The 22,453-nt window shown below is 43.3% G+C and overlaps 4 protein-coding genes across 8 annotated transcripts in view; 2 read left to right on the forward strand and 2 right to left on the reverse strand.

The window, feature by feature from the left end:
* Ck (unconventional myosin-VIIa ck) overlaps positions 1-8,192 on the reverse strand; it is a 15,635-nt gene extending 7,443 nt beyond the window's left edge. Inside the window, exons 1-8 of one of the 3 annotated variants that reach the window (XM_076810123.1) lie at positions 8,008-8,192; positions 5,413-5,459; positions 2,576-2,689; positions 2,265-2,411; positions 799-983; positions 562-683; positions 203-459; positions 1-109 (exon numbers count right to left, since the gene is read on the reverse strand). The exon at positions 1-109 is cut by the window's left edge and continues 57 nt beyond it. In XM_076810123.1, the coding sequence (XP_076666238.1) occupies positions 1-109; positions 203-459; positions 562-683; positions 799-983; positions 2,265-2,411; positions 2,576-2,689; positions 5,413-5,430 (952 nt within the window). In that variant the 5' untranslated portion in view covers positions 5,431-5,459; positions 8,008-8,192. Of the gene's footprint in view, positions 110-202; positions 460-561; positions 684-798; positions 984-2,264; positions 2,412-2,575; positions 2,690-5,412; positions 5,460-7,471 lie in introns of all 3 variants that reach the window. The other 2 variants (XM_076810122.1, XM_076810124.1) reach the window with 2 other exon arrangements.
* A 245-nt stretch (positions 8,193-8,437) lies between these two features.
* On the reverse strand, positions 8,438-12,381 carry Wdfy2 (WD repeat and FYVE domain containing 2). Its single transcript, XM_076810146.1, has 7 exons — positions 11,987-12,381; positions 11,693-11,834; positions 11,408-11,613; positions 11,055-11,294; positions 10,843-10,981; positions 10,556-10,755; positions 8,438-10,089 (listed from the first exon to the last, which is right to left on the reverse strand). The coding sequence occupies exons 1-7, from the start codon at positions 12,145-12,147 to the stop codon at positions 9,951-9,953; spliced, it is 1,227 nt and encodes a 408-aa protein (XP_076666261.1). The 5' UTR covers positions 12,148-12,381; the 3' UTR covers positions 8,438-9,950.
* A 103-nt stretch (positions 12,382-12,484) lies between these two features.
* On the forward strand, positions 12,485-14,505 carry LOC143367890 (AKT-interacting protein). The gene is made up of 7 exons (XM_076810148.1): positions 12,485-12,885; positions 12,984-13,165; positions 13,248-13,312; positions 13,554-13,654; positions 13,725-13,912; positions 13,991-14,159; positions 14,225-14,505. Exons 1-7 carry the CDS (start codon positions 12,871-12,873, stop codon positions 14,306-14,308), a joined length of 804 nt encoding a protein of 267 aa, XP_076666263.1. The 5' UTR covers positions 12,485-12,870; the 3' UTR covers positions 14,309-14,505.
* A 2,233-nt stretch (positions 14,506-16,738) lies between these two features.
* On the forward strand, positions 16,739-19,754 carry LOC143367893 (cdc42 homolog). 3 transcript variants are annotated; one of them, XM_076810153.1, is made up of 5 exons: positions 16,739-16,883; positions 17,443-17,649; positions 17,729-17,838; positions 17,919-18,116; positions 18,196-19,754. In XM_076810153.1, exons 2-5 carry the CDS (start codon positions 17,472-17,474, stop codon positions 18,283-18,285), a joined length of 576 nt encoding a protein of 191 aa, XP_076666268.1. In that variant the 5' UTR covers positions 16,739-16,883; positions 17,443-17,471; the 3' UTR covers positions 18,286-19,754. The 3 variants fall into 3 exon arrangements, with proteins under 3 accessions (XP_076666268.1, XP_076666266.1, XP_076666267.1); XM_076810151.1 differs by having other exon boundaries at positions 16,757-17,166; XM_076810152.1 differs by having other exon boundaries at positions 16,757-16,994.
* The last annotated feature ends 2,699 nt before the right edge of the window (positions 19,755-22,453 follow it).

Here is a 22,453-nt window from a genome sequence, read left to right on the forward strand (position 1 = left end):
TCAGCACTTCCCAGATCTCCGCGTCGGAAAATAACAGCACCTTCATCGCCGATCTGATGTCTGCAAACTCCGCGGCATCGTCTCGGCCCTCGCAGGTGATGCTACCACCCTAGGGAACAGGCGGAGATATTTGGATGAGCGACGGAAACAGTGGTTACGGAGTGCGCCAAGCGGGCCGCGGCAAGATGCACAGAAACCATACCCCCGTGAGGTATTTGTACGACGACGCGTCATCCAGCTCCAGCTTCTGCTTCTCTTCCCTCGAGAGGCCAGCCAGCATGCAGTAAAATATATGGTAGTTCCTCTCGTCCAAACTTTGCGATACTATTCGCGACTTTTCCAACAAGTATTGCTCTATCTTCGCTCCTTCTATGACGCCCTGGTCGTTGAAGTGAATGTCGATGTACTTTCCGAAGCGGGACGAGTTGTCGTTTCGTACCGTCTTGGCATTACCGAACGCTACAACGCGACAACAACACCGGGTCAGCGATTTTCAACATTGTCCCTGCTGCCACGTCTCTCATTTCCGAGTAAAGACTCGCGTCCACCCGCATACTTTACCTTCCAGGATTGGATTCGCTTCCAATATTTGCTGTTCGATCCAAGAATGTTTGCCGCTAATCGCTGCCAAATATTGCAAAATTAATTTCGTACTTTCCGTTTTGCCGGCTCCGCTTTCGCCGCTAAGACACAAATATTCGTGAATTTCACAAACCGTTCTATTGCGAATGGAATATAGACTGGAAAGAGCCGTTCAAAGACTTGAGAGTACAGTAAGGGGAACGAAGCGGCCGATACCTGATCACTATGCATTGGTCTTGACCGTATCGATTCATGTGCGCGTAACTGTTATCGCCGATAGCGAATATGTGAGGCGGCAGTTCTCCGATCTTCCGGTCCTTGTACAGTTTTATTTGCTCGGCAGTGTAAATCGGTAGTATCTGGTACGGGTTCACGGCGACTAGAATGGAGCCTGTGTAGGTCTGCGGCAGGAGAATGGAAACTTATTGGTAGAAACACTTGCCAGCTTCGATCGGAGTGGTCGCGTATGTACGACACTAATTGGGACATTCCACGCGAAATTGGATATTTTTTGGAGTAAACATATCTCTAAGGATTTTTGACAATCTTGAAAAATGTCGATTTTACAGCTGTTTGAAGGTAAGTGCTAACTTTTTTTTCAATAAATTATAACTATGGAAGTAGTAAACGGATGGAGATGAGGTTTACAGCGATTTATAGAAAAGACATTGACGTTTTAAGAAAAAATTGTTTCAGTTTCAGAAACAAATTTTTTTTAACCATTTTTGTGCAATTATTTTAAACAAATGCAATTTTTTAACAACGGGCGCGATTTTAAAAATCTGAAAGAAGGAGAATATAGTTATATCCTTCCCCTTGATGGACAAATTTTAAAAATACAGGATTCTCGAAAATGGTAAATATTGGGAAAAAAAACTGAAGGAGGAAAACTCTTACTGTTTTTTGTATCCAACATAATACGGTATCTGAATTTTTGGTGTTCGCAATATTTTCCTTGAAACGAGGGTGACTTTCAGTTTTTTAAATGGAATGCTATATATTTGAAGTAAATATATTGAACTATCTATCTAGTAGATAGGGTTTCTTTCTTTCATTCCTAACCTTGCGTGGCCTTGAAGGTCATAGTGTACCATATGGTTGAATTTGTCTTGACAGTCGCTTTCATATTGAGTATTCAAATATATAGCATTCCATTTAAAAAACTAAAAGTCACCCTCGTTTCAAGGAAAATATTGCGAACACCAAAAATTGAGGTACCGTATTATGTTGGATATAAAAACCGTAAGAGTTTTCCTCCTTCACTTTTTTTCAAATACTTACCAATTTCAAGAATCCTATTTTATTCTTCAGATTTTTAAAATCGCGCCCGTTATTAAAAAAACTGCATTTGTTTAAAATAATTGCACAAAAATGGTTAAAAAAAATTTGTTTCTGAAACTGAAATAATTTTTCCTTAAAACTTCAATGTCTTTTCTACAAATCGCCGTAAACCACATCTCCATCCGTTCACTACTTCCATAGTTATAATTTATTGAAAAAAAATTAGCACTTACCTTCAAACAGCTGTGAAATCGATATTTTTCCAAAGTGTCAAAAATCCTTCGAGATATGTTTATATATCCCTAAAGCCTACAACATATTCAAATTTCAGCCACATCCGAAATGTTACTCGAAAAAGTGTCCGATTTCGCGTGGAATGTCCCAAATTGCCAGTTACTCACGTATATGAGATTCTCGTTGTAGCGTATCAGGAGATTCCGTAGGATGCCCGCTTCATGGAGGTCTCCTAAGCTGATCATATCCTCTACACCTTGCACAGAAGTGGCATGCATCGCCTTTATTCGCCTTTCCGGTGTCAGCCATTGTTCCTGCAAGTTTGAGTTTTCGCTTAAACCGAGCCCGGAGATTCCCGAGAGACAGTCGAAATCGCGGCTCCGCGCGCACCACTTTCTCGCGCCACACTTCGAGGCTAGGCGCGCGGAGCCTGTCGGGCTCGATTCCTCGAGAGACACGGAAAGTAGGTAAGGATTACCTTGTTATCGTCGTCTTTCACTTGAATGCGTCTGCCCTCCGCGGAAATTACTCGTGCTCCGATTGCAACGTCAAACTCTCTTCCTGAGATTGGTTCGATCCATATGTAATCCCCCTGCAAAGCAATTTCTTCCGCGTAAATACCTTTCTTTCGCTTCGTCCCACTTTCGGCAACAACCACGACGCTTTCGTAGCTAGAACTTTTTGCCGTCCAGTTGACAATGGAGAGAAAACACTGCCGCGCGCCTCGGGCGCGTTCGTCTTCTCTTACGCGTCACGCGCAGCAGTGTGAAGTTGGGGACCAGAGATCGATTAAAGATACGAGCATTCGGAGCTACTTTGCCGTTTAGAAGGGGAGAGAAGGGTCCGTGTGGGAACGGGACGAACGGATAAAGTCAAGGTTTCCGCGGACCTTTTCCCGGACCGGCTCGATCCACGCATATGAGCTTGACCCGAATTAATCGCAGAGCTAGAGAACGCATTAGCGCGCGCTCCGACTGTAAACACACCTTAAGAACGGTTCAATTAAATAACAGGTAGTTGGTAGTTGGCCGGTTATTAGATAAACCGAGCGGCTGGTCGTTCCGCGGTTTCATTTTCTGCGTCCGCTGATCGATTCGCTTAGGCGAAAAGGAAAGGAAAACGAATCTGCTCGAGCGATATCGTCGCGTCGTGTCGGCGCTCAGTGTCATTCGGTCGCAGTAGCATCGGTTCTCCCGCACGAGGGTATCGAGTTGCATCGTTCCCGATCGACTAATCTCTACTCGGCGAGAGCTTCCGCTCGCCCCGCGGGCGATAATCGAGTTAGCGATTCTAAACGGGCGAGTATTGCTCCGGCTTCCATGGCGGCTTTGCGTGACTTCGCTCCGCCAATCGAAAACAGTAGATAGGTAGCTACAGGAAACGCTTTCGATTCGACTATTTACCGCGGTGAGATTTTCACGAGTTACGCGACGGGGACGGGAGCTTCCGGTGAACAGAACCACCGAGCGTGTCGGCTGCCAAACCTTTTCCCGAACTTCCCTTTCGCGATTCCGTTAAATATATCGAAGCAAGTTCGTTAAGGTGCGCCGAACTCCCACGAAACGCGCTGTGCGCCGGGTTCCGCGTGTAACCGCACATGCATTGCCGCGCTCTCTCTCTCCTCCCGGCGTCCAAGGCAGCCCTCCTTCTCCCTCTAGGCATCCGTCTTCGCGTGCTCGTATGCGCGTTAAACAGGTATTCTCAAACCGCTGTTGCGGCTGTTGTTGTTGTTGCCGCTCCCGGGCCACTCAATGTTACGCAGAAATAAAGACGTTTCCCTTAGAAAACATATCGTGGCTTTAACGCAGTACGGTGCAAGGAGAACGGCGAGGCCAGGCGCGGCGGCGGGTCTCCTCTTCTCCTTGCGCGACCACGTGTGAACGGCGTGTATTCGTCGATTCGATAGAGCGATAGACTCCTCTCTCTAACCGAAAGAAAGTTTGAGAACCTCTAGCCTATCCTCTGCCACACGAACACATATATACGACTGCGCAGCCTGCGCCTGATATTCGTATACGTTCCGATTGTTCAGCTCACCGGAACATCGGAAGAGCTCATCCGCTCGCTGCCTCGAAACGAGCCTCCGTCCGAATTGGCCCTTCTTTTTGCCACGCAGTTTTACTTTCGGTCGCTGCCACGACCGTTATACACGAATAAAAATTTCCTACGCGTCTCGTAGGTGCGCGCGTCGCGACGATTTTTTTCCTGGAGACAATTGCAATGGACAGCGACCGATCGCGATTATGATACGTCGTTAGCGCGCGGTCCCCTCCTGATCGCAGAAGGGAACGGGGGGGGGTGTGTGCGCCGTGCGGACGCGCGCGCGTGCCGGCCGTTAATACCTACGTGTGCACGCTGCACGCATAGGGAAAGAACAGCTTAGGCTAGGAGGGTACAAACGCGTGTCCGGTAAAACGATTCGCGTCCCGTTATACGACGGCTGGTTCGCTCGCGCGAAATCCTACGACGCCGCGCCGTACAGGGCGTTCGCGAAGTGATGAAGGACCGTTAACTATGCCTAATTAACCGACCATTCGTCTCGATGTATCTTACGCCTCGCGCCATCGTCCCGCGTTAACTGCTCGCGAGGTGAATATCTACGAAACTGTACAGGCTGTCCGTAGAGTGGGCGATGCAGCTCGAGACGAGGTGACTGCTCCCGGTGAAATATTGTTGGCAAGATAGGCGAGAGCTGCCTTGAGAATCGCGATAAAGCGAAGGTAAACTAGTCGCTCTTATGCTCGCGGTGTAAATGAAATATACCGGCACGCGGCATCGGCATGGGGACAGCGTGGATTCCGGCTGGAACTTACGGTACGAAATGAAACCGATCCGACTTGGTAATTGCCCCTGAACCTGTATCGCGCGAACGCCACTTTACCTTGCAACTTATCGCGACGATAATAGTCGCGCGATCCTTAAATATCATTTGCCCGATGATTTCTCCGACTCTTGGTTTCGTTCGAGCGGCTATCCGCCGATCTGCGGAGGATAATCCAACACAGAGAGCCTGGAATCTCGAGCGTTCCTCCAACCTTCGGAGAGAAACCGTGCGCTCGCGCACGTGTCCCCCGAGCATGACTTTTCATGCGGAGAAAGAATCTGCCGTCGCGTCGCGTCGCGTCGCCTCGCTTTGGCTCCGTCATTTTCACTTGCCACAGATTCCTACTGACCGTGTTTCAAGGGAACGCCAAGGAAAGCGGTGACGCCGAATTAAATTCCCACGAGTCTCGGGTGTCGTGGCGGACACGTCACGACTATTTTATAAGAAGCGCAATTTTCTGCAAGAGCGTGGCTGAGAGTGCTGACACTTACCCGCGTGACGATGACCATCTCTTAAGTCGTGGTTGTCGGCACTCCGCCTGAAAGAAACGCAACGGTTTTTCATTCTCGCAGTCTGTCTCGCTTTGCCTTCGCAGCGACGAGTAATATATCGTGGAGGGGGGAAGGGATCGATGTGTTCGTTCGGCAGGACTAGAAGGTTCGGGAGGCTCCCCGCAGCCGGTTCGTAACGAGCAAATGAATCGCGGTGCGGCCACGCCAGCGGTCACCTCTGAACACTCTTGCGAGTATTGGACGCGAGGCACGCGGTCGGTCGGCCTATCTGTTCGGAGAAAAATCATTCCAGCATGCGACGATGATGTCTGGCCGATCACCGTTACAGTGGAAGCAGCACAAGCATAAACCTGTTCGCAAAAGTGGGTTAGACAGTTTCTGCTGCCACTGAGCCGCGCGGCTTCGAGACCATCCATCGAGGATTCTCTCCACGAGATACACACGTCTCTCCTCTCCTCTCCTTCCCTCTGTTCCGTCGCCAAAGTAAGCTTCGTGACGAGACAATTTGCCGGGGAAATCCACCCGAACCGAATCGAGGAAAGTTGAACGCGAGCTTCAAAACAATCCGAGCAACCCGAGCCCTAAGCAGAGGAATATCTATTGAACGCGACGAAAGTGCGGTTTACGCGTCGCTGGCATCGATCCGGCATCGATCTCGTTCGAAGAAGCAGAACGACGGATCCGCTTGAAATTATACTCGCGCGAGTAATTCTTGGGTCGACGAACCAATCGACTTGAAGCCAGAAGAACTTCTCAGCTTCTTTAAAACGAAGAGCCTCGGGTACACAGGCGGGCGAAAGAAACAACTACGAAATCGTTGGTCGCTCGATCCGCGCGTTTTCCCTTGAACTTGATAGGCCGAACGTAAAAAAGGTGTCGCAGTCATTGACTTTGAAAATATCCGGGGAACGGTGAACGGCACAGTACCACGCGCTGGAGACTTTAACGGGTGATTGAACAACAACGCGTGATCGCGTCGAGTCCAGCGAAGTCCGCTTCGAGCTTCAACTGAACCGAGTCTGCGCGATGCAGGAAAAGCGTCGAGCTCGGTATTATTTTGCTAGTTAAAGGAAACGGTTAGACGCTTCCTTTCTCGAACTTTGCTTCCTATATATATATATATGTATAGTAATACAGAGCCTAGACGCGTGCGCTCGAGCGTAAGATGCACCATTACTTATTTCCTCTGAATTTCGCTTCACTGGCTAAAGTTCGATACGATCGTTGCAGCAACTTTGAGACCGCGGTGCCTTCCACTTAGGTTCGTCCGTGCCTTTGCCCCTTGCAGGCTTACGTCATAATCGCTTTCCACGTGTGCATTTTCGTTCTCGTTTGAACGGCAAACCGCGACTCATTTGCTCGAGACCGGAGGGCAACGTCCTAGTTGTAATCTCCGCGTATCTATCGATTAAATTCCCGCGAGAGGATGCCCTTGAGTTTTAATTTTGGTCAATGGTAGGAGGACGGATTAGACTCGTCGAGGAACAGTCCCCGACAAATATTCCAACGCTCGTATATGTACGCGCATATCAGATGGTTTGGTAAACATTCCAAGATCTGATGTGCGCGAGATATTATTAGCTTTATCGGAAACGTTTGCTTATCTCCTATACGTATTGTTACGCGTTGAAGTCCGTGGTTACGCGTGCGCCTGCATTCCGAGTAATTACGTTAGACTGGCATGCCTCAGCTTTGCTCTTATCGCTGCTACATATATATCGCCGCGCGTGACAAATATCCTGCCGAACAGCGATCGGGCGTTAAAAGAAGAATTAAAAGAAGCACAGGGTAAGATATCGTCGTGGGGGCCGGTGCCGATCAGATCGCCCGTCAAAACTATCGATGCAACGCGATTATAAAATGACGCGTACCGTGGTAAGATTTTCCGTTCGATCTACAGGCTAAAATGTACACACGCGTTTCCGAAGCAGCTACGCGTACATAGGTTCGAGCAAAGGAATGCGGAGGAAGGTGGATCGCGATTCGCGAGCAAACTGTATGTACTCCCGTTCGAGGGGATGGACGGGTTGGAACGTACCTTGTGCGAGTAACGAGAAAGACGACGAAAACGGCTATATGTCGGCACACTCCATTAAGAGGCACTGCACTGCACTTGGAAGGCGACGTAAGGCGCGCTTTTCATGTCCGACGTGACTAGAGAATCGTCGGAGGAGGTTGGCGCTCGGAGAAGCGACAAACGTGGAAAAAGGATGGATCGCGGCGGCGGCGGGCGCACTACGACCGACTACGACCAAGTACGATCAACTACGACCAACTACGATGATAGGAAATGGGACACGAAAAGCAACAGTAGTCGTTCCGGAGGATGGGCCACGGTGACCGGCACATTAACGCGTCCACTCGGGGAGCTTCGGTTCGAATCGGGCGTGCCAGGTGGAAGCGAAGCCGCTCCGAACGGAGAAGAGGTGGAATAACCACTGCTGCGAGCTGCGAATTGCTGCGAATGGCCTAGACCACGACACCACGACCGACCGGCTTCGACTTCGACTCTGACTTCGACACCCCACCAGCGCAACGAGATACCTTACCAACGCGATTATTCCCTCACCATACCTGTGCATGCCCGTACATGCCCGTACAACCGTACCCGTCTCCACTTTTTCACGACACTCTGCCGTTTGTCGATCGGAACGGAAGATCGTGAAATCTTCCTCCTCGACCCTTATCTTCTTCTCTCGATCTTTTCTGACGTCATTCGCCGCAAGCCGCAACGCACCTACCGCCTACCTGCAACCTGTTGCGACTCCACGCCGCTACCTTTTCCCCCGTTGTGCCGGCATCAACGGTATTCGCTTTACCGACCGGGTGATCCATGTTGCTTCGACCGTACCCATCGGGCCAACGGCGCCAAAACCAATTCAAACGAATCGACGAGTACGTCTTCGTAAATTTCGAAACAGAATTATTCCCGCTACCTGATAACAACACCGCGACTTGCTGCACGTCGCGTTCATTCGCCAATTGAGTGAGACAGGCAACCGAATCGTTTACAGTGAAAATATATTTCCATTTTATATGAATTTCACATTAACGTTACACATGCGCGGTATTACGATTTTCGCAATTTATAATGTATGCATTCACACGCGAAGTAGTGAACATCCCAATGTCAACAATGTTATAGCTATTTCGATTCACTAGTTGCGGAGAATCATTTTTATATCATACATGTGTACCTAAGCACGTTTCTTTTTTCATTCAGATTAGCTATTTCGTGGTCAAAACTTCGCACATAGTTAGTCTAGTAACATTGATCATGCAAGATATATTCGTTACGCAGCATATTATTGTATAAATTATATGCAAGGACTTAATAAATAATTATAAAAATGAACAGAATAATCGTCCGCGATGAAGACGAATATTACTGTGTGCAAGATATGTTTACATAAATTATATTTTTTTCACATCGATTTATTTAAAATGCAGAATCCTACCCTTTCGTAACTTTTAGTGCATACCAATAACAAATGCTATTTCTCTTGACGCAAATTCGTTTACCATTAGCGTTAAATACAATCGATGCAAAATTAAAGTAAGAACCAAAAGATTTACTATAAATGTTGAGTTACCTCATTGTGATATGTGTAAAAACTTTTCTTTTCGTCGTAACTATTTTATTCTATCAATACTTTTGCATTTTTTCAATAATGCTTCTAAGGTTTGCATAACCTGTAGCTATCCCTAAACGTTTGGAACGAGTCGATGGACAATGAGACGTTGAACAGCCTGTAAGGTGGATCTTTCTCTCGCTCGCTGGTAACAAATTGTATTATTAAACGATTGGAAATACAGCAAGTAGAACGACTAGGAGCTACAGTGACTTCTGCTACGTTTAACTGCTCATTGTTTTAATAAATTATTACGGTTTAAATGTTTAGACAGATTACTATCATTCGCGAATAAAGAATTTGTAGTGTTTTTTTTGCGTGAGTATTACAGGAAGGCGATCAATGTCTTTCTATAGGCCAGAGAAAATATAATTTCATTCAATTTCTGTGGGCCAACACGGAAATTATTTAAAATGCCATGCAATATGTAATCATATTGCTATCCGTATTAACTTGAACAAAGCAGTAAATGAGATACATAAAGCACGAATTGATAACGTAGACGATTCAATTAAAATAGTCAAATACGATTGCACGAAATTAGATGTGATAAAAAACATACTAACATTTACTACTTGCTTAACAAGTATACACGTGGTATCTTTTTATTTAGCAAAACAAAATGCTTGGGAATTCAAATCTTTTCTGTAATTTCATAAATTTGCTATTTTGGTTTCTTAGATTACTCTACCATTATAGAATGTCTTATAATAAGCAAATTGTGATATATAAAAACCTATTTGGTTGTAATCAAAATGAACTGATTCCATGGTCATAAAAATAGGCTCTGGATAGTACACTTTTACATTGAAATATGACAATATATTCCCTTATATCTTACGATTTGATTAGTTTCATTATTTATAAACAAACATATTTGGAAGTTCACTGAAAAAGTGCAGCAATGTCCCAAATTTTAATGAGACGATCTTGACCAATGGTCAATAATCTTCGACGAGGTGCATCGAGATCCATGCCGACAACGCTATGCTTTGCATCGTGAAACGATGCTAAAGACGTTTGGCTAAATAACAGATACATAAGATTAATAAAATATTCTTCCGATGCGTCTTACCTTGTACTTACGAGGGAAGATCCCGAACCCGAAAATTCAAAGGTTTCCTCCTGATTACAACGCAATTTTTTTTGCTGCCCAAATGCACTCGAAAATTCGGCTATTTTCCGATTTTCTGTTATAACTCGCGAAATGTAAGAGATAGAAAAAAAGTTTCCAGACAAAAGTTACTTCTTTTAATTAGATCTATCATTTGGTAAAAAAAAATATTTTACAGATCACGAGTTATAACAGAAAATCGGAAAATAACCGGTATTTTCAGGGGTCAATTACACCCCCTTAGAGTGAATTTGGGCAGCAAACAAAAATTGCGTTGTAATCAGGGGGAAATTTCCTACATATTCACGAAGTTTCAGAATTTTTTGAATTTCCGGGTTCGGAATGTTCCCTTGTTATCCAAGTAGGATTTACTCACTTCGCGGACTTAAGTTGAATATGACATGCGTCGCAAACTCTAACTTCAAATTCAAAGCCCATTGTCGGTATCGGTACTCTCTGGGATGTGCAGCGTGCGCACAATGCACGGCCGCAGTGACGGCAATGATGCTGCCTTAAACCTAATTGTCGTTGATCCATCATTGCTTTGATGTTCCAGAAAAATGGCCGCCCACAAGCCTGAATTTATAACAGTATTCGTACACGTTAGAAGACATTCAAGTAAGACTACTCAATTATTGTGCTTGTAATTTCGTAACTACGTACTTGACAGGTGTCGGACTCTACCCACGCCGCTGTTTCTTTTCTATTTGTAGCCATATCCCAACACACGATCACGCCATCCTCTCCTCCAGACAAGAGCACACGCTCGGCGCTTGCGTAGCACAGCGCCGTTACTTTGTTGCTGCAAAATTACACAGAAAAATGTTCGATCCCGTGTCGTTTAGAACTGTTCTACGGCAGACTAATTGTCTTACTGATGCCCTTGAAGTTCGTACGCCGTACCCTGGCGCCCTCCGATATCCCATACTATGATGCTTTGGTCGAAACTTCCAGAAAATAGAAGCTGCTTCTCGGAATCCCATGCCAATGTATGAATACTCCCTGTGTGTGCTTTTAACGTAGTGATTAGTGTAACACCATTGGCGTCCAATTTCAACATCGCTATTTGCCCGGAATAATCGCCGACAAAAGCATGCTTGGATTGTGCGTCGAATCTGTGCGAGTTAAGGCGATGCATAAATATTGAATGGAAACAGAAATAAAAATGGCCGCTGACCGATCAACCGAGATCTTGCGATAAATAGAAGTATGTTATAGAAAAGGATACTGCAGCGCGGTATACCACGCATCTGTTTGATACGATCCCAGTCTTTGCCCACTTTCTGAGCAATGCAATTGAAACATTTTATCACGACCTATACTTAAAACCCATTCGGAATTTGGTGCGAAGATAACGCCTGTAACTCTTGCTTGATGTGCCGCGTATTCGCGCATAGCAATCATTCGATTATAATCTTGCTCCAAAATGAACTCCTGGAAGCAATGACTAACATATCTATTTTGGCATGGAGGACGTATTAATAATCCCGTCGGATATATTTATCCTACGTACATTTATAGTTCCATTTTCTAAACCAACAAACAGTTGCCTAGTCTCTACAGAATAGTGCATCGACGTCGCGCCAGCTGCCATATATTGGCAAACGCTGGGCCAATACTGGCCGGAATCGCGTTTCAGCCAAACTCTAACAGTTCTACAAAGAAGGGTAACGGAATGAATGAATATATATATATATATGTACATAAAAAGCGTTAAGTTGCCTATCCAAGAACATGAGACATTTAAGCAAGTGAATCTGGACTTGTCACTCAAACAGGTCTTCGAAGCACAGCATTTCCTATCTACCTGTCATCACAAACGCTAATTACGCCTTCTTCCCGCGGTATAATGATAGCCGCATTGACATCGTCGTTGCATCCTTCCAATTTTGACAAAAGTATTGGTTTACGGGTTGTGCTGAATTTGTCATGATTTACACCCGGAGCTGGTTTTATCTCTGCTGCCATTTCACTGTTCCGAATGTAATCTTCCAAGTGGACTTGGCATTTGACAGTTGTCAGACTTCGATGTTAATCAAAGTTTATGTACGCGACAGAGACGGAATGTCTGATTTTTTAAGAGACTGTAGAGAACCTGTCGGCGTTATTCGACGCGAATCTTCTTTGCCTTCCTTTCCAGTTCCTCTTTATCGACGGTTACACCTTCTTCGGCAAATCTCTGATAAATAGAAATATATGTACGCGCAAACTGATATGCGCGCCACGTAATAGATAGAAATGAGAAGTGCTTGACAATAATGCCAATTAATCTCGACGTTAGTGTCTTTATCTATTCCTTATCAGTATATACGTACACTGTTATTGAATTTCTTGAAGCAGATCGTAGAAAGTTTTCTTAATGTAATTGCGTCAAAGGATTATTACGCACTAAACAATTATCTGAAGGATATATTGCTCGTGTGTCGAAGTTCATATTGATTTTTATCAACCCCGTTTGTTGGTGAATGTTATTCATCTATATATCGTTGAGATGGTCAACGATACGCGCACAGATGCGTATGTATAGATACGTACTGTACATACGCCCAGAGCAACGAATGACGCATCTGTTTATTTGTTAGTTTATGTCAGCAGGTATCCGCGAAGAATTGTGAAAGCATGAATTACATTTTCTTTATTTAAGATCGTCAGAGCCGTTAACTGTTGATAAACTTTTCTATTCGTACAGTCATGTCAGGAGTTAAGGTAATAGATGGAAGATAGCGGTTGTGTACTTTCTTTCACTTTGATGAACAAATGGCAAGCTTTAGATATAACGACTGATTGTTATCTATCCTAAATAGGCTGATGGTAATAAAGATGATAATCTAAAGAGGCAAGGTTCATTTAGGAAATTGTTACCATTAAATACCAATGGAGATTCTCAGTTGAGTATGTCCGTGAAAATGATCGATAGGCCGATCATGTTGCAAACTAACAAAGAATACGCAGTGTATTTACAAGAATACAATGTCTTATCAGAATAGTAAGTTATTTAAATGAACGCAGTATTGTACAATCACTCGCATCAAATACAAACTATTTCTCTCCATTTTCTTTGTTCATAGCAATATGTTGTGTTCACAAGATTTGAAAGGCATTTATGTCATACCATCTGCACAAAATTCCTTGTGTAAGTAACACGATATGTATGTGGCAATGAATTTCTCTTCTAAATGCACTTCATGCGCGAAAAGAATATGCATTTAAATTATTTAAGCCAAATATCAATTGATTCTTAGGTCTTGCTTATCCTGACTACGTCTTATATAACGGTTTCCATGTAAATATGTGCATGATTTATTGTTTGCCACAGTTTCTTATATATTTGATCGCAATGGGCACTTAATTATAACAAGTTTATTTTGTGCTAGCGTGGTTTGGGGTGCAATTTGTTCGACAAGGAATCTATCAAGGAGGAATCTTTAGATTTACTATTACTCTGCCGCAGAATTTTCCAGATGGAGAATGTCCCGTAAGATGTTACTTTTTAAATTATATTATTCGGATCATAGAAGTGGTTTTGATTACGTTTCAAATTCTAGAAAGTCACGTTTCAAACACCAGTTTTTCATCCCTTGATCGATCCCGAATCTGGAGATTTGTGTACATCGTGGGGATTTTCCGAGTGGAGGAAAAGCAATAGAATTTGGCAATTAATACAATTCATAACAAAAATCCTCGCTAAAGTAGATGTTAAAATGAATCCCATAAATCGAGAAGCATCTATGTTGTAAGTACATAAATCGTACGTCGTATTTATAATTATGAACTTGATTTCCTTTAATCGTGCGTCGCTCATATGTTATAGATTAGAAAATAATTTTCAAGCATTCCGGGAGCGTGTAACGAAATGTGTAAGAGAAAGCTTGGACAATGTCTATAATCCGCCCATGATAGACGATCCTCATTACATAGCGTTTGATCCATACATCAGCGAGCTTCATGATTCCATTAAACAAGAAATTTATGAACCCAAGGTACGTTTTAAATGAATTGAAAATATTTTCGCTTTATCGCGTACTTATAACTTTATGCGATACAGGAAGAAGATGAGAACAAAGCACTGGGTTTATCCTGGGTTCAACCAGGCTCTCTTCAACCATTTTCAAAACCCGAACCAAGATAATAAGTAATTACCATACACGCAAATGCAATAATGAAACTACATACGTCCTAACAAGATAAACCAGCTGTACATTTTAATGGTGCAGGGGATAAATTATAATGTATTTTTGTATTAGAATATGCGACATTAACTAACTATAATACTCTTGTATTTAACTAAGGTGAAAATATAATCATTTATTTATTAGTTGTTATAAATAGTTTATACATGTTTTGAAATAAAAACTAACGCCTGGACTCGCGTTAGGCAATCAAAATACCGTCTTAAATCTACACATGTTAAAGTTGTATTTGCATTATTTGCAAATAGAGAGATGTATGCGTATATTGTGAATATCTATTTGTCGAACTTATGCTTTAATTAACAATTGTCTCTAAGTAGGGGAGATGTCCCGATTACCGTGCTCTGTCCCTATTACCGTGCCTTTGTACTTAAAGAAGCCGTATAAAAATATTCGCATAAATAAACGAAAGAAATTTTTTTTTAATTAAGTTAAACTATTAATGTATGTGTTACAAACGAGAAGGTTGCATTTTTAAACAATTAAAGCATAGTAAAAAAAAATTCAAAACTGCATATGAAGATTTCGATGGATTTACCTAAATCTTTAGTGGACACGGTAAGAAACACGTACTTTATAGAAGCACAGACGAGGTATAGGATAGACCTAACAACAAATGCATTTTTCTGTCACCGGTTTGGGAGTCCTAGAACCCTAGAGCATATATACATGGAGGTCTCATTGAAAGCTTGAAACTGTCGCCAACATGGTGCGAGAGAGAAAAACATCGTGCGAGCGAGAGAAGTATAGAGGAATAATCGACCGTAATGCGCATGCGCCGATATCGTGAAATTTGCTGCAAACGGTATGGTTTGAAGTGATACGCGGTGCATGCACGACATACTTTAATTAATTTAATTTATTAAATATTACATATATTTACTTATGAATAATAGGAAGCAGATTTATCTCGGTTACCGCACAGCACGCACTATCGGCATGGCATTCTTCAATTTCAAAATATAACTCGTATATAACCGTTTTTCAAAAGGTAAATACGAGCGTAAACAACGATAATCGTAGCAACCGCGGATAGTCTATACTTCTCTCGCTTGCACGATGTCTTTCTCTCTCGCACGATATCGACGCATGCGCATTACGGTCGATTATTCCTCTATACCTCACTCTCTCGCACCAGTTCGTACGATACTTTCTGTCTCGCATGATGTTGGTCGGCAACTGGATCCACAGGAAACATAGCGTAGGCTATGAGACCTCTATGTATATATGCTCTAAGATATACTCTACGGTTGGACGCTGTTCATGAGCAGATGCCACTACATTCAGACATCAAATTATGGGTCGGTAACACAGTTTGGGTGGCGACACGACATCCATAAGGTGATAGGTCTATCCTATACCTCGTCTGTGATAGAAGTGAATAAATAGATAATTATCATGATTTGCACTTATGTAAAGTGTGTATTATATCACAAGAGGTTCAACTTTTATGAAAAAATAGCAAAATGAACACTTTTGAAATGTTTTCGTATTTTTAAAGTGAATTCGGTAATAAGGACAGGAACTACAGGAATTTAACGCTTGTCCCTATTTATCGTGCCCCTCGGTGCCCACTGGCTCCCTCTGTAACTGCTAAACCTAACCTTACTTTCGTTTCTCAAAGCGGGTGAACAGAAATTTGTATTTTCATATTTTGCTTTGGTAATGAAAAGGTCATATTAAAAATACATAAAAACACCTCTCGTAGAGCAAAAAAATGTTTTGAACAGTTCAAAGTTGAAAGACATAACCTAACTGCGGGAACGCTATTCAAAAAAGGGTACGATAATTGGGAGCACGAGAATAGAGACAACGCATTTTTCAGGGCATGGTAATTGGGACAAAAACATGTATTTTTATTTGTATTAAAAGAATATGAAAAATTAACATTTTCAACCCCCAAAAATGCCTTAATAAAGAGAAAGGTTCAAAACATCAATATAAATTTTCACCAAGCAAAATTAAAGTAAGAGAAGTCAGTAATTAATTGCTTTGTGAGCAAGTCGGCGTCACAGCACGGTAATCGGGACATCTACCCTAGTTGAAACATGAAGGTTAATACGTTCCCTATTGCAACGGTGTGAAAGGACGAATGGAGACTCTTGTCACTATATAGAAGTCATTCCTGTGAGGCAGAGTTAAAGAGGGGTTAAGAGGGCATAACAGGCTAATAAGCCGGGGCTAGAAATATGTAAATTTGTAATTTAAATGGTTTTCTACGTTAAATCATAAACGCATCTAATTGAGACGACGAGAAAGTTTGTAAGAATAACCATATATAATTCTTTTTAATTCAGTGTTTCACTCCTTGGTTCGTAAAATTCCTCCAGCACTAGGTACTTTTGTAGCATCCGCTATCATGTCACATGTGTATTGGATTTTAGGCGTGTACGGCAAGCATTAGTGTGCATCAGTGAATCAGTATCCGTGAGGGAAATGTGTATTTCGAGATAAATGTGAAGTGCTCGAAGTGCTGTAGAATACATCGGGACTAATAGTGCCGGAGTGTTAAATGTTGTTTATACTCTCTTTTTCATATACTCTCGAAATATCTCAAGCCATTCATTCGCTGCTTTTTAAGATTATGAGCTACGATTTTAACCTTTAATGACAGACTAGTTGTAGGTAATTGTTTTCACGTCGGGGAAGTTTATACGCTTTCCTTTTACGAACCCTAATTCCGCGCAGCGACTTTCAACAAATATGATAAATAACAGATAGCACTTGATTTTCTCAGAAAGAATAAAACGGTGTTAAATAGTTGATCTTCCTATCCTGAACATTTGGTTACATACTTGTAGGTTAAGGGCGGAGCAAGCTCGCATATGATTCATGAGAAAGATTATATTCAATGTACATATCTAGCGTAAAGGAAAAGTTTCAAGGGCATTAATTAATATTTCGATCGCACGCAAAGTATCCGAGTATCCGTGTATTTGACCAATTCTGTTCGTCTTATTTCTTCTCAAAGTGCCATATTGACATATTGCATGCACCATTATCGAAAACTTTTACTCGAATTGTCGCCCATTTACTCACGTCTAGACGCCAAAATTGTATATATTTCATACAGTTGTTTTAGGTAATACAGTAAACACCAACATGCAGACAATAAAATGTGTCGTCGTAGGGGATGGAGCTGTGGGTAAAACGTGTCTCTTGATTTCGTATACTACAAACAAATTTCCATCCGAATATGTACCTACGGTTTTCGACAATTACGCAGTAACGGTAATGATAGGTGGAGATCCATACACATTAGGATTATTCGATACCGCTGGTAAGACTTAATTTGGATTTGTATTAATATTGAATTTTTTGCTGGGCAAGAGAGAAGCTAACGTCACGGCGTATTATAGGTCAGGAAGATTATGACAGATTGAGACCTTTGAGCTATCCACAAACGGATGTGTTTCTGGTTTGTTTTTCTGTGGTGTCGCCATCTTCCTTTGAGAATGTCAAAGAAAAGGTTAATTACTTAAAACCGTAGACAATGTAGTTTAATACGCAGAAAAGTAGGAACGGGATTCGATACGAACTTTATTCCAGTGGGTGCCAGAAATAACACATCATTGCCAGAGGACTCCGTTTCTCCTCGTGGGCACTCAAATCGATTTGAGAGATGATGTCGCTACGATCGAGAAACTGGCAAAGAATAAGCAGAAGCCGATATCAGCGGAACAAGGAGAGAAGCTGGCAAAGGAGCTGAAAGCGGTGAAATACGTGGAATGTAGCGCTCTAACACAGGTAACGCGTCGCGAGTTAAATTCTTGTATTCGTATCGGTAGAATTTGTCGCTAACGACGCGGGGCATTTAACATTGCAGAAAGGCTTGAAAAATGTGTTCGACGAAGCTATCTTAGCTGCGCTAGAACCACCGGAACCAGTGAAGAGAAGGAAGTGTACGCTGTTGTAAAAAGAGCGAGCAGTTATACCTACATGTCCGAAAGGGAAGGAAAGTTACGCGTAACAATAGCGTGCGGCGAGTTCAACACGTAGTATAAAGCACTGTTAGAAAATTCGAAACTGTGCTTACATGGTTCCTTTTTGAAAAAAGAAATGTTTATTATCGTCGAAGAAACGTTAAAAGCCGCTAGTACGAGCGCGACAATTTCGATCGATTTATTTCTGTATTATCATGTTGTAACCGTGACCACATTCCACTGAACGTAAAATTCTGGCTTGAAATTCTCATCAAATTCGCGAGATCTTCTGCGATACGGTGCGAATGTATTTCTCGAAGCGTACTGCACAAAAGTTACCTAATCTTTCTAAAATTTCCGTTGAAACTGAAGATACACGAGTTTAAAAGTGTTATTACTTTTATAAATCTTATCCGAGAGATCTGCATCATCCGAAATGCCTTTGATATTTCCGTTAGAATAATTGGTGCTACCGATTGATACTAGTTTCCGTGCTTCGTACAATTTATCGATGAAACGAGTCGCGATATAAGGAGGTATTCGTCGTATCTATAAAGTAATCAAAGCTTGTCAGGGAAAGGAAATCAAAATATTCGTTTTCAACATACTGGGTGAAATTACTTCTTTTCTAGGGAGATGATTATTAGAGATCTTTGGATTAACGTTAAACGTATAGGCGTACAATTATATAATAGACACATTGTTTAGATACTTATATTTCTGATTGCATATAACGAAAGAGTTGAAAATATATTACTGACGTCTCTTTTCATCGGACAAAGTTACAAATATTTCTGGATGGCAACTATGTCACGCAGAAAGTTTCCATAGAACCGCATTGATTTCCAACACTTTCCACATCTGGTTTTGTACATATCAACGTTTGCCGCGGGCTATACACATACACAGACACACCGACACGATGAATCGAAGCGATAGAGGGAGCAGGTGAGGATAACATGCATTTATAATTTGTAAGATTTCCTTAATTAACGGATTCGTTAGCGGTATAGGCCGCGTTATGCGCGACAGGGAGGATCTTTTAAGGCTAATACGCGTGATGGTTAAAGGAGCGGAAACGACAGTTACAGACGGTTGCAACGAGCGACGAGCTTGTTTTCCAGTACTCGGATGATTACGCATTATTTATTGAACGACCATCGTATAATTTGGTAAACGAAAATTGAATGCCTAATGTATTTTCACGAATTTATTTTAACGTTACGAGAACTGGATACGGGCAACGTTTCTCGCGCGATCCAGCGATTGCTTGGATTCGGCGCCGCGGCGTAGGGTAGAGGGAAGCGAGCAAGGTACCGCGCGGAGAAATCAACGATCGACTTGTACACCTTGTATCCAGTTAAAAGAGGTGGCATTTATTAGCATTGTACGTGTCACGATATGTAGACACAATCGTGTAACGAAATATTCACATAAATATATTTATACTATGCATAACGGATTTTCATCTGGTTATTTCGCCCGTTTGCTTTCGAGTTTCCAAGTCTAATCTGAATTCTGCTGCCCATTGCTTGTTGCATTTAGGAAGCAATGGAATGTCTAGAGTACAATGCACATTGTACAATCCCCGTTGGAACCGGCACGTGCGAACGGAAATGCAGGCTGCTGGGAGACAGAAACAGGAGGCAGTCATTCGACGATCCAGTGGAGGAGGTATCAGGAGGAATCGTCGACGTATGGTAGTTTGCCCACTGTGGTTCGTCCGTTCAGCGTTCCTCTCTCCTTTCTGTTGCTGACGTTGCTGTTGCCCGTTTCTTACCTTGTCCTTTTTCTTCAGCGTGTGCTCGGTGTGCTCCCCACCCTCCTGATGCGCGCTCTCTATCTGGCACACACAACTGCTACCACCCCCCTCTGTTCGGCGACCGTTTGGTATCCAGTGATCGCACCGGCGTAGTATAACGTAGCGCGTTGCGCCTTGTGGTTACTTCAATTAGGCGGATTCGTGGTTACGTATCGGCGTACTGGAGCGACTTAACCACGCCGACACAGAAGGTTCGCCAGTCACGGACTCATCACGGACGTGCCTCTGGACTCCCTTGACATTATCGCTAATCATCTCGAATCGATTCTTGCATCCACGGGAAAGAGAGCTCAGGTATGCGCCAGACGTGCGCTTTCATCTCGATTCGAAAGCGGGTACAAGGGATACCGACCCCGACCAATTACCCGTACCAATTAACTTAAGAAACAAGAATGCGCGGACCACCGAGCGTACTCTTAGGGTGGCTCGGGTTTAGAGGGACCCGAAGTTACGAATTACTGCAAGAGATCAGTTGCGAATAATATGCCGTCGGGGCTGCCCGGCGAGCGAGGCGTTTCGTCCGTCGATCGGGTGCAACGAACGGAGGTGGATGGTTGCTCGCGTACGTGTAATAACGAAGCGCGTGGAAGAAGACGAGCACGTAGAAAGAAGCCCGTAGACGAGCCGGACACGTATTATAAAACAAGTTGACCACCTGGTGGCAACCTCGCGGGGGGCCTCGAGCCGCACGTTGACACAACTCATTTTTACGCGGTGTCCCACGCACGATGGGCGGCCGCTCTCGTCCACGCTAACACCGAGCACCGTCTCTTCTCTGTGTTTATGCTGTCCTATGCTGCCTTATGCTGCTTTACGCTCGGCTTCGGTACCACCCCTCGGCTGACTAATGGCGCGAGATCCGTGTCGCAGCCTCATCGAGGGGCTGCTCCTCTGCCACCAGCATCAACACCGGCCGGGCGGCCGAGATACCATCGGCTCTTCCAGATTCTATTGCGAGATCTTTTTCAGACCTCCTACTCGCCGTTTCGACGAAATTTCTTGAGCGCAACCATCCATCTCGTTCGGGCAAACAGGGAGCGACGGTAAAGCGTGTTTGCGTTCGTTGTAATTACTCGTCCACGCGCGAATACTCAGTTGCCTGGAAAACTGTCGAGCCGCGAAACCATACCGATGCTCGCGGTCTGCGGAACCGCCGTTCTTCCCTTTAACCCTTAGTATCGCAGTGTAACACCCGTGTTACACGAATTGAAAAATTCGTGCGCGACATTTGGGGCTTTTTCATCAACTGAAAAAGCGTTACTTTACTATTACCACGTGTAACAAGTGTCCACAGGGCAGAAATACATTCGTAGAAATTCTACTGTGATACACTGTCTCGTATCGTTGATTACACCTCTTAATTTCGCCAGGACCACTGCAAGTACCAAGTAAATGCTAATTTGTTCTCTCAATTATTTCGAATTCTCTTTCTGATTAAATTTGACGTCGAACATTATAATGTACGTAACACTAGTGTAAGATTCTGCAGAAACGAGCATTGGCTTAACATTGTAATACATAGGTACCTTTATGCACGGTTTAACAGTGGTGTTATATCCACATTTTTTCATTTATATAAAGCAGTGTTACGCTAGGAATTGTTTGCTTATTTTTACGACCAAGTGTGGGCAAAAATGCGACGATAAGAATTTTTCTGGGTGAAGTAAGAAAATCATGATACTAAGGGTTAAAACTCCAGGCTCGTCGCTCTTAACCCTTAACTGGTATCCTGGGGTCGCTCGTGACCCCGAGCACCCAGAGTTCGATGTACAATTTTCGGTTGTCAAAGTTGGTAAACTGAATTCCTAATTAATTTTATAATAATAGTTTAACTTTCTACGCTTCTATTATTTTCTACATTACCTAAGATGAAAATATTCATAGTGCTTGCTCTAGCGTCGACTTTACAAATTTCTGTGTCCTTTTTTATTTGGAGTCTGCCACGACCCCATTATACCAGTCACGTTTGCCAAAAACAGTACACCAGTTAAGGGTTAACAAATTGTTGCGTCGCGGCATCGCGTGCCGCGCTTACCGATAGAAAACCATTCCCGCTTCGTTATTACTTAGGCAATTCTCTCGGTCGAGTCTTGTAAAATGTCTCATCGATCTGTCGCGCCGCTAAATTGCCGCTCTTTTTTGCCCGCATTGCTGGCAGTGAACGCGCGTTTCTAGCCTTTCCGACGCAGTCTCGTAACGGTGTTTATGAAAGAGGGAAGAGCGCAGAAAAGGGGAGACAACGGTATGGTTTATGCATAGAAACGAGCGGAGCTATCGGCTGAAGAGGAGCATGCGAGGATCGTGACTTACAAGAGCACGCACCGCCCAAAGCTGTCTGG

Source organism: Andrena cerasifolii, chromosome 4 (genome assembly GCF_050908995.1).
Source record: "Andrena cerasifolii isolate SP2316 chromosome 4, iyAndCera1_principal, whole genome shotgun sequence".
NCBI classification, from domain to species: Eukaryota; Metazoa; Arthropoda; class Insecta; order Hymenoptera; family Andrenidae; genus Andrena; species Andrena cerasifolii.